At 48.6% G+C, this 12464-nt stretch overlaps 1 protein-coding gene across 1 annotated transcript in view; it reads left to right on the top strand.

Moving 5' to 3' along the window:
- Positions 1 to 12464, top strand: part of LOC119449460 (uncharacterized) — a 65854-nt gene that overhangs the window by 34841 nt on the left and 18549 nt on the right. Inside the window, exons 3-4 of the mRNA XM_037712637.2 lie at positions 7417 to 7733; positions 11914 to 12231. Coding sequence (XP_037568565.1) covers positions 7417 to 7733; positions 11914 to 12231 — 635 coding nt within the window. The remainder of the gene's footprint in view (positions 1 to 7416; positions 7734 to 11913; positions 12232 to 12464) is intronic.

Raw genomic sequence — 12464 nt, 5'->3', positions numbered from 1 at the left:
ATGGCGACGACTTCGGTTGGCTGATCAACGTGTTTTGGTTGGTATTTTGCTGTCATAGTGTTCTTTTTTTCTTTTTTACGCATGTAGAGCTTTGATCATTGCTCATTTGTCAAAGCGATTTCATCCCATATATTGCTCTCTGAAATTTCGTTCTCTGTCTATCTGCCAGCCGCCTTTCGGGTGGCCTTGATGCGCCAATGTTTTTCTTTCGTTGTTTGGTTTCGAGGCAACTAAGTATGCACAGCGATATCGATGTCGGCGCAGACATAAGGATGATTACGTGGCCTCAGGCTCCAGTCCTCGTTTCGAAACGCGCTTATATTTCTTCGTGCATTGTGCTTGCACTAGTGGATAGCGATCGGCTTGAAAGCATATTCAATTTTAATGTGCCTTGAAGCCATTTGGCTGGACATCATTTTTTTTTTTTTTTTTTTTGAGAGAGAGAGAGCTGGGCGGGTGGGACGGGTTTCACTTCGTATACGCTTAAGCCTCATTGCAAAAGTACTAAGGGAAAGAGGAGGGGATAATTTCGTGTGTAGGCACAGGGTTTGTGTGCAAGCGGCGTTGGACTGCTGGTCGAACCGCCACAAGTTTTACTATCGCTGCGAAACCGGGTACGTTAAGTGGCATTTGTAGCGCGCGCGTGTGTGTAGCTTACGAGTGAATACAGACTGATACAGAGCGACAAACATCACGCAGTTTGTTTATTTTTCCTTTTGCTCAGGACAGTTGAAGTGACGTTGCTTGAAATAGTTCGACGTCATCATTACCCACGCAAATGCTACACCTAAAATCCTCCCTACGTGTCATGTACGCAGCGCAGCAGCTTTGTCTTCCGAGGTGGCTGTAACATTAGGTTGCCTGTGAAGGAAGGAAGCCCAGAAGCCAAATTAATCCAGCTATATAGACGGTAACAATGAAAAAATAAAAAAAAAGAATGGAATGAGTAAGAAATGCGGATGTTCAGGTCGTCAGAGTTGTTCCGGTTGGCGTGAACACCAGCGAGAAGCGAAAATATTCGCAAGAAAATGAGGGCACCGGCCACGAAGAGAGGCAGAAAAAGGTGGAGGTGGAAAAAGAAGAGAATGGTGTGCCGCCTACAATTGACCTTAAGCGTGCGTAGGACCTCGGCATAATGACCTTCACGCATATACGTGAAGAATAAGGGAACTGAGAGGGCTCAATGTTTTGTTTGTTACAACCACATGGAACCAAGCGACAGTGAAGCCACGGGAAAGCATAGGGGAAATTACCTGTTCTTTTCTAATTGAAACGTAGAAACAATAATGAAAAGTGAAATGAAAGTGCACGAAAAGATAACTTGCCACCGGTGGAAGTCGAACCATCATCTTCTGCATTACGCGTGCGATTCTAGAGGTATTCAGTGGCGGCCGCCTTTTGGCTTTCCTTGACTTCAATGTCGGTTGTTTTCATGTAGGTGTAAATTAAGCACTTATAAGCTTGATCAATGGACCGGATTCAACTAAAATGTTTATTTATTATGAATAATAGCGGCATGTATATTCATTTAAATGGCGTAACGTTTCTTTTACCGATTGTTCATCAGCGTTGAAAACACTGACATGGAAAACCTGGTTCCTTCATTTAAGAGAGGCTGCGAGCGCCCGACGACAGGCCCTTCATTACGACACTTTACGCCCGTATGCCGCCAATGCTATTTGCGCCGTGAATTGTGTGCACAGTCTCCGGGAGGAACCGTACTACGTGCACGAAGGTTTGCACGCGTGCAGTGCCGTCGAGTCTGTGTTGTGTCGCGGTGTGCGCTCTTTCGACGGGCGACACACGAAGCCATCGATCGAGTGGCGCGGCATGTCTCGCCGCCAGAACACGGGCATGCACGAGTCCCTCGGGGTGTGTGTGGCCCCGCCCTCGACGCCGCACGCGACACCACCACGCATGCCACGTGACCTCGACCGTATACCGTGTACACGTTCATACGCCCGTCGAATGGCCGACCACCGCTGCTGCTGCTGCTCCTGTGTGTGATTCATGTATGAGGGACATCCATTACGGCAGGAGTTAACTCAGCGCGCGGGCGCCATGATTGCACCGCGTGCGGCGCGATCCTCACGGGGTAACCAAGCGCATGAAAGATAAGGCTTGTCTGCCAGCGTGAATGCCAAGTTCACCGTTACGCCGCAAAAAGTTTCGAAAGATGCGAGAAGTGCAGTAAGAGATAAGGCGTCTTTTAGGGGTGAATGAAGAGTTTAATTAACATGGGCATCACACGAACATTCACAACACACAAGAGACTGAGGTAGAGTAACATGTAAACGTGGGGGCTACGTTTATGGTTGTCGCAGTGTTTGCAGCAGGCAGGGGTTAACCTTGCATGCTCGGCCGGCAATCCTTGCTCCTGAGCATCTCATATCGTTAACACGGGTACGTGTTCCACGAGACGCTGATAACTTGGTGTCTATCAATATAAAGACTTGGTATAATCAACAGGCTTATAGAACCCCTTCCGTTATTCTGGGCCCTTCAGAAAACAGTCCGTCTTAAAAGGCCCCGAGGATAAAGAGCCCTCTTCGCTAGGCTGCTAAGCAACGTATCTCTTTCCACATCGAACAACGGGCACAACCAGACCAAGTCACATAAGATACAAAGAGGGGAAGTGGATCGTACAATTTTCAATAACCAAGCCTGTGCGTAGGCGGAACAAGCTTTAATGCGATACAGTTAGTGAGCATAGCAAGAGCGTCCAAACGATGCGGAACAAGAAGAAAATGATATAGAATTTTATCTCTTAAAAGCGTGACTTCGTGTGTTTAGTGTGTGCTGTCAGCATAATTAAGAGACGCGAGAAGCATGATGATGATGATATATGGATTTTATTGTCTTCATCATCATCGACAATTAATAGGCATGACTTACGCCGACGGGGGAATTCGTTCCTCAGCATGCGAAACGCTGAGGAAGCAGCATCCAGATCACGAATGCTGGTGCTCCATCACAGCGCACTGGTCATTGCTTTGAGATAGAACAACCACGCTCGCACACATAATTTTTGCGGCCTCGTTTTTATACCGAACATCTACAGACTGGAATGCCCTTCCTAATCAAGTCGCTGTCATCGCTTCTCGTGATAATTTGCTCAAGATGTAAAAACTTTTTTCTCGATTTGAAAATTATGGTAACACCCTTTTCTATATGTGTAAACACACCCCTTATGTAATTCGCCTATACGTATTCTACAAGGAAATAAAGTGAAGTGAAGCTACCGTTACTCTAGATCGTTTCTAGATCGTTTAGATGGTGAGGGATACATGGGAAAGCAGGAGCTCCTCGTTTCACCTGAATGTCTAAGGTTGCGTGCATTGATAGCACCGAAAAAAAAAAACAATAACGCCAGGAGCAGCTATGTATATTGATACTTGATCATGTTCCTATCTGCTTGAGGAAACAAAACCTTTTTGATACATTCCGCGGGAAGTTTCAGGAAATTATTCCAGCGTGGTGGTTATACATGTGTTGACCATCTCAAATATATTGAGTGTCTATTTAATAGGAAGCTTTAGCTCGGGCCCAAATCCGATGCCGCTTATTCAAATACATGTGAAACGCTGAAATGATTTTCTGAGATAACCTCCTGGCCAATTTTAATCAAATTTGTTGCATTTGAGAGAGAAAGTTAAATTCTAGTGACTGTGGGAAGCAGAATTTTGATTTTAGGAGCTGAACGTTTTTAAAGCAATTTTTAAAATTTTGTAAGTTACAAAAAAAAAAAACCCACAAAAACATAGAATCATGAAGTTTATAAATTCGCAGCTGTGCACCAAGAACAGATATTGCAGTTCTGTAAACTCCACTCTGTAAACTGCAATTAGAGCATCCGAAGCGCAAAATCTTGTACATAATTTATATCTTACGTGAATTTCTTACATTGTTTATAAGGGTGTTGCAAAAGTGCTATTAAGATTCAGGTCTTTTTGAGAGTCAGGTATAATTGGTCAATTTTGTCCGCTTTAGATGTACTATTAGGTACAATTTGCCGAATTGTGATATCATATTGCACTGCTGAGTTACAGTGTTGTGAACCTGATAATTTCGTTTCCTAAAAATTTACGGTTCTCAACGATCTTTATTTAAAAATTCACGGCCTAAATAAAACATTCGCTTCCAACAGTCACTAGATTTAAATTGTTTATTTTAAATTCTACAAACCTCACCAAGTTTGGTGCAGTGGTTAACTAGAAAAACAATTTATCCTTTCCCATGTAATTATATAGGAGCCCCCGAGCTAAAGCTTCCTCTTAAACAAACTTATTATTTTGATTCAACAGTCTCTCTTGTCATCTGTTTCAATGATATTCAGTTTTCTCTCAGAAACAAGCTTTGGTGCAGTGCTAACACCATCAGCTTTCCGTCTTGTTTATGTGCCCAGTGCAAAGTTAGCCCTGAAGCCAAAAATTTTCTTTGGGCCTTATCTTGCCACCCATACAATAATCGCCATCAATCCTGCATGCACTTTCTTTATCGAAAATTCTGCGTTCGCCAATTTCTTATCAAGAACGCTATGTCACGCTCATACGCGCATGCCGTTCGTGACCTGAAATAACCGGGAGCGCAGCGTTAAAGAAAGAAAATACGTGCAAGATTGATTAGGATTTTTGTACGGGGGACAAGTTAAGCCCTAAAGGTTGAAACGTTTTCCTTGAAGCGTAAGTTAAGCTTGGCTTGCCTCACGGGGCAAAAATACGGCGGACTTCAACTTTCCGCGCATGATGTATTATAGTTGCTGTCGACAGCTATTTCTCCCCGATTGCGTGCATCCTTTTTCAGTGGTCGCGCCGAACGCCGTGCATGGCGTCATGCTATGACGTCAGGTGCAGACCTCCCCCAGACTCGTGCCGGGTGGCGGCGTCTGAGGTGCTGGCACAGTCGCGTGGTGTTCGCAGGCGTGGCACGCGCGGAGCGATTGCCATCTGCCGCGCCAATGGGACAGTCTGCTGCGAGGGCTTTTCCGTTTCTCTTATTGATTCCTCGGGGTTCACCCCGGCGCGGCTACATAGTTTTAAGCGAGTGGATTGTAACCAGGCAACGCCAACTCGGTGGTCCGAGAGGCATTCTTTTGTGTCGTGGGTCGGAAATTCGATCGCATTCGCGTTGGAGGCTATGCACAGCCACATAGCAGTTCCCGGTTCACGACGGCGTACCTGCCGCGTCAATGCCTACATATCTTGCGGATCACGCTTTCGTAATGGCTCCTTCAAACACATGGCGTTTATACTTCATAGCCTAATGTCAGTCGTATATTGTCAGTCAATCATATTGTCAGTCAGTATTGCTAACGTCAGTTGATCTAGCATGCGGTAGCGGCGAGCACCGCTAACAGTCACTCCGAGAGCCACAGAAATTGCCTCTTAAGGCACTTTTGCATGTTTAGCAACGCCTAATCAAGCGTAACGTGAATTGTTTGTATTAGCCTTAAAATTTAGCGTTTCCAGCGTATCAGAGGTGAGACCAGACGCCCAAAGGAACACACGAGATAAATGTTACGCCCTTGTGGAGGGCTGCGGACTAACTTTAAACGTAATTACACTATTGCTATCGAATTCCCATCGGAACTGGGCCGCCTCGGCCGGAAAAGGAACCCGTGACGCCGTGTTCACAAGCAGACCACCGACAACAACAAATGACAGTCGTCCAGACTTCTTTCTATATCGAGCTGTGAATCGGTGCGGTGCGATGCATAGAAGTCGACATATATGCATTTCTGGCTGGCTCATGCGAAACAGACCTTGCGAACAGCGGAAACTACGAAGATGCCAAGCCAACAAGTTATTTGTTACCCACCCCGGTAGCCGAATAGCTATGGCGTTGCGCGGCTAGAAATCGCGGGTTCGATCCCGGTCGCGGCAGCCGCATTTCGATGGGGTCAAAAAGAAAAAAGAAACGCTTGCGTACTTGGCTTTATTCGTACGTTAAAGAACCCCCGGTAGCAAGGAATAATCCGGAGTCCCCCTCTATACGGTGCCCCTCGCAACGAGATCGTCGCACGTAAAACCTGAGAATTAAACTTTAGCTGCTGTGTTTAGTACCCTTTCATTGCTCTGCAGAATGTGCAGAGCTGGATCCATGCATACGAACAGCTCTCCGTCTCTTCTTTCAGCCCCCTTCTCCGGTGCATGCAGGGTAGCCAACCGAGCTCATGCAGCCTGGTTAACCTTTCTGCCGTTCCCTTATCCCTTCTCCCTAGCTCACTCTCTGTTATGCTCTGCAGCCACGCGCTCGAGTGCTCTAGACAGAAGTGTGGATGACTGTATAATGGATATGCCGTATATATTATGTTTCAGGCATCACCTTCTGCGATAGGGCCTCTGTTGCCGCACGAACAGCACGTGCGGCAACACCTGCAAAAAGTGTTCGGCAGTCTTGCAGCTCGGGCAGGCGTGCACTCTTGGGCGCCGCACCCAATGCTCGGAAACGCCCCCTCGCGAACGTTTCATCGGCGCGTGGCTGGCCTTTGCGGCATCCGCTTCCGAGCACCGCGATGTCGACATTCGAGTGCGCAATTACGTCATAAGTTATTGATTGCCCCTCCTTTGCTCCTTGTGGCGCAGGTGCGTAACAGTGTATCGAAGCGCGGCCGCTTTGATCGCAGCCTCTCCAAAGTTCTCTTCTGCAATTTCAATCACGAGCCTTTGGCTACGTTAATGCCTGCTGTTGCTTTTGCGTTTTATTATTCAATCAACAGCTTTACTGTTGCTGTATTGCGTGTAATTCGTCAGTGCCTTTATGTGAGCTCGTACTCCCTTTTGACCGTATCACTGAACTCCTGCGTTCTTTCGTCCTGACCGCGCATTGTGGCCTCTATATAACAAGCAGAATCGAATGCGATCGTGTCATTTCGTTCCAGCTGCTTAAACGTGCGGCCAAGATCCACTGCGACGCTAAATTGAATCAAAGGCACAGTAGCCCTGAAATTTTCTTTAGTGCTCAAACCACGGCACCTTGTCGACCTTGTTCGTCTGACTGTTTACACGGAAAAGCGGTTACTGCTATGCCCGCAGTATCCTTCAAATCAACTTCATTTTCAGGAAAGTTGCACCGTTTTCTGTTGCACTCAAATAATTGTGTGCTCAAGCGTTAGCACTGACTAAGGTCTTTGCACCCAATAGTATTCTCATACGATGCTATCGGTCATTAAAACTAAATTAAATTAAATTTTACGCGCCAGTAACCACGATCCGATTATGAGGCACGTACGCCGTATAGTGGGGAGCTCCGGATTAACTTTGACTCCCTTGGGTTCTTTAACGTGCACTCAATCCCCGGTGCAAGAGCGTTATCGGTCATTCCGATGAAATGAGTATGTCCAAGCTATGTATACACGACGTCAGAGTGTTGAAGGAGAGCCGTGCTAACTATATTTTTTCTTGTTCATATATGCAGCGAGCAAGGCGGCACTCAGCCAGCCCCAGCCGCCAGAGGAAGGCGGAGGCGGCTACAGCTACTGGGTGCGAGGGCCCGAGCAGTACACGTCTCTGTCGGGCGACCTGAGCGTCGAGTACGGGCTGCCCGAGGTGCGCGGCGCCGCCGGCAGCGGCCCCGCGGGCGGCCTCACGGCTCACGTGGCCGATGCCCGGGACGGCACGGTGCTGGCCAAGACCGACTTGCCCCGCCGAGGTTCCACGGGCCGTGTGGTGTTCGCCTGCGGGCTCGTGCACCGCGCCGGCAGATACACCTTCGCTCTCGTCGCCGCCGACGGGGTGAGTGGCAGCGCCCCAGGAGCATCCCGTTTGTTTGGATTGCGTAAGGGTGGTGACGCGAAGAGTCCAGGCGCTGCAGTCGCATGTTTCGAAAACTTAGTATTCTAGCTGTACTTCTAGCTGTGCCTGAGCAGCTAGACGCGATGCTATATCCTGCTTTGTCGGCTATGGCTAAGGGTAGGCTTTGCAATATATTCTGCCTTCCGTATTGGAACGGCTGACAACGCTGCCTGTGATGACTGTGGGCTCGACGAGACGAACACATTTCGTGCGATTGTCCGCGATACAATGCCCAGACACGAGCTCTCGCAACCGCGCTAGCCGGTATCGACAACAGGTCATTGTCAGACCAAATCATTTTAGAATACCGACCTCACAAGCCGTCTCAGCAGTGGGCTACGAATGCGTCGTTGCAGTTCTTACGGGCAATTAACCTGCATGAGCGATTCTAGCACTGGCAATTGTTTTAACTGTTATCATGCATGTATTGTTAACAGCAGTGGTTGTATGAACGTTCCCTGTTTCTCTCTCTGCCGCTATTTTCTTCTGATCTTTCTACGTGCCCCTCTCCCACCTAGGGCCCCAGTGTAAGGTAGCAAACCGGGGTTTTTGTCTGGTTGACCTCGTTGTCTTCCCTTTCTTTCATTTCTCTCTCTCTCTCTCTCTTGATTGCGTAAGTGCGAAAAGACACGACGCAGGAAGAGAAGAAACACACAAGTAGCACCGCGCCTGTCGTGCCTTACTGCATGCACTGTTTAATCACGCATTTTTACCAACGAGCTTAACGAGATATTATAATTACACTATAGGGGGTATGCAACTGAACCTTGATCCGCGAGGCGGCGACAGCATCGCCGGGCAGCCGCGCCATGTTTACGGTGGTCGGTTCGTCCGTGCGTCGCGGAAGTATTGGAGATCGCTATCGTCCAAGCCGTCGTGGGGAGTTCGCACACAGCAGTGTTTTGTGCACGGAGCCGTGAGTGCGTGTTACTACGTAGAAAGTACTTGAATTAGTGTATCTGCGCGCACGGAGAGACTATACGTGCCGCGATTGTACGCCAATGCAGCAGCGGCATAATGGTGAACTGCGCGGTCTCGCCGTCTTCTTTTATGAGAAGCCACGGTGCGAGCAGCTTTTAATTGAATCACTGTGAATGACGAAGCTGCGAGTACAAGCAGACAGCTTAAGCGTCGAGATCTAAACATTTGAATTCAATTTGAAAATTGTGTTGGCTGCAGATCGAGTTGGAGCACTTACTACTTTCAAAAATAAAACAATGTTAACGCTAATTTGCACGACGTCAATGAATGTCATTTACGGGACTACTTAAATGCTGACGGTCATTAAAAAGTAAAGAAGTTACAAATATACTTGCTTCTTTCGAAAGCTGCGCGTCTCTAACCAGCACTAAAATATACATGCACGGCACGCAGTGGTTGCGGAGGTCTAAAATACCATTTGAAAACAACCGCTGGCAACTGCTGCATCTAATCTCTCTCCGACCGCGACATCCCATTATATGTATACCGTGGTTATGGGATGCACACACAATACACACGGCCATTTCAAAAAAAGAAAAAAAAACGCGAACAAAAATAAACGACGGACGCTTGCTCACCTTTCCGACAACAACAACAACGACAACAACAATTTGACGAACGGCTGCTGCACCCAGCCGCTCGTCAAATAATTATGGCCTTCCATAAATTTGCATAATTTTAGTTGCTCGCGCGACACAAAACTTGTTCCGTGCACAAGATAGTCTTTGATGTCGGTGAAATCCACGCGAGGCAGCAGCCCGACAACGCGCTGAAGTTCAGCGTCTTTCAGCTCAAGTGGGTCGACGCCGCCGCACAAGCGCACTTTTTCTTCGTAGCGCAACCGCTCAGGTTTATCTAAACCGCGTGCGTATGCACTTAAGTGCATTGTAGTCACCGAACACACCAATTGACTGTAAATACTGAAGTACAACCTTCCGTTGAATCGTCCGTTGCGCTGCTGCCAGCGACTAGGCCTATAGGCCGCCTAAGGACGGCGACCGCCATGATCGTGGCAACCGCGGACGACGGTAGCGCTCCTCGCGGATGACGTCAAGTGCATACACACTATAGCGTTTGTCCCGTTTACAAATTGCCAACTGATACCTGCTGATTCAATACCTGCTGGATTTCGCATTAACACTTCTCTCTGACTCTACCACCCCCACCACCCAACCACTCCTGATGATGATGATGATGATGATGATGATGATTTATTGGCATCCCCTTTGAAACGGGGCGGCGACAAATAGTCACCTAGCCTGCTTGATTTAATCAGGTATACTATACATGTTCTTTATCTAGCATTTTTGTATACCTCTCATTATTATTTTTCTTTTTCAAAAAGTTACCTTGTACCGGTGCCTATGATTTTAAGAGATCGAACCGCGTCGCCGCATGTCGGATGTAAGATAATCCGAAAATCAATATTCTGTAGCGTCCAATAAGTTGCGTGACATATAGGGCGAATCATGCTTACATCTCGCTACGATGGGCACTAATTGAGATGTCTTCAATGCGAGCCGAGCCGTCCCAGGGCCAGCGCAGTCCGGGACTAATCTGTGCGGACAGCCAATTCACTACAGGTCAGCTCGTATAAGAGCTCGTGTATATGAGAACACAGAAGAGGCACGCGCGTAAATGCGACAAAAAAAAAAAAGAAGAAAGAAAATATATAGAGTTCGCTCGCGATGAGCGCGGGACCGCGGTGATACCTGCGCGCAGGCACGTCCGGAAGGAAGAGCAATAACCGAAACTGGAACCCCACGTGAAAGCAGGCGTAATACGCAACACCGCTGCCCTCTGCTCATCGATCGTGCGCGCTGCTGCGGTAAAGGTATATACTCTGCACTCGTGTATGCCGTGCTTCTGGGAAGCAGCGGACACCGCTCTTGGCGCTGACGTTGATAAGAGGTGCGGGCCACCGCCGACCAATCCAGCGGGGACTCGTAAAGAGGACCCCGAACCATGGAATACACACACCCGCGTGCGGTGGTCATTCATCAGAGAGAGAGGAACCCGCCTCGCGAAACTCTGGCCGTGGCTTCTGCGCGCGCGGCTGCGGCTGACGACCCTCGTTGGCTGCACCGCCTCGTGGCGCCGTTTCATTCTGGCGTCAGACAAAAGGAGCAGCCCCCTCCGGGAGGAAGAGTCTCAGCCGTGTTTAGAGTTAGGAGGGCGAGCGAGAGAACGTACGGTGAGAAAATGAGAGGTTGACTCCCTGGCTGTGCGACGCTGAAGAGGCTGAGTAGGCTGAGGCTTCAATCGCGTTGAGGCAATGACCAGGGGCAAATGAAGGATCGCTACGAGAGGCCAAGTGGATCGAACGTTTCCTTACTGTTATGAACATTGGTTATTAAAAACAGTGTATAATAAGAGAGGTAGAGAGAGATAAAAAATTGCAGCTGGGAAATCAAAAAGCAGCTCCAGAGAAAGAATTCACGCGATTAACAGTATTGCTGCATATACGTAGATTTTGCTAAGACATGCTACATGGTTCGTACGTTTCATTGTGGCTACATATTTGAGAGGAGATATGTAGTAAGCACAACTGCACGTCTTACACCGCACGGCATTTTAGTATTCTGGTGTCCTCCTGGCTTATATAGTGTCCGGAACAGCTTTGCACAAAAGAACCTGGCACGAGGAATTCGGGATTCTTTGCATTCGCCACGAATTTAACACCGCGATGTGGCGAGCATGGTTTTGCTGTTGGCTTTCTTCAAATTTCGTCGAAACTTGTCGCGTAAGGTTGTGGCCCAACTACATTTGCAGAAACAGCGCGCTCAACCTTATCGCTCTTTGAATTCCGCGTTTTGCCCTCTCTTTATTAATCAATCTGTATCTACTTCACCACGATTGTTCCGTATTTAGTTAAATCGGGTTTAATGGCGCAAAGGCAACTTTGGCTATACTGCGTCAGTCACAGATGATTCATCTATCGCTAGTCATTGTGTATATTTTAGGTCTATGTATCGGTGAGGGCTATATGTCTGACTAGTATGTGCACTTGCAGCTGATATATAGGAACTGATATAAACGTCCACTCTGTAAGCTTTATTCTGATGCCACCGGCTAACCTTACTACGTAGCTGCCTGAGGACAGTTACGTGAGTGGTGCTCCCTTGCGACCTCGTCGCAGGAGACCGTGCTGGCACGCTCGACGCGCGACACCCTGGTTCGCTGGCCGGAAGTGGTGACGCACGTGCCCCTCATACTGGAGACGTACGGCTCGGACGTGGTGGTGACGTTCGAGCTGCCGGCTCTGCGCTGCGCTCCGCTGCACCAGGACGACTACGGCTTCGTGGTGTCGCTGGTGTACCGGGGCGCGCACCGCGAGCCCCAGTCCTGGTTCCAGGAGTCCCTGGTCGACCAGAAGCCTCTGGCGAGCTGGGCCGAGCTGCGAAGCCATGACGTCACGCTTGACTGCGAGGCCTTCGACAGGGCTGGCTACTACCAGGTGAGGGAGACTATAAGATGCTTTCTGGTGTGGTAAGCGGCGTAACCGGAAACTTTTTTCGCGGGAGGGGCACTGTTTCACCGGACACGGGAAAGGGGTGGTGGGTGGATTGAGGGGGCTCGGCAGACCGCATGCTAACACAAACATTTTCTTCCCTTTTTTTTTTTTTTTTTGGGGGGGGGGGGGGGGGGGGGGATGAGGGCACGTGTCCGGTGTGTCACCCCCGTGGTGGT

Source organism: Dermacentor silvarum, chromosome 4 (genome assembly GCF_013339745.2).
Source record: "Dermacentor silvarum isolate Dsil-2018 chromosome 4, BIME_Dsil_1.4, whole genome shotgun sequence".
NCBI lineage: Eukaryota > Metazoa > Arthropoda > Arachnida > Ixodida > Ixodidae > Dermacentor > Dermacentor silvarum.
This window is presented reverse-complemented; position numbering and strand designations above follow the sequence as displayed.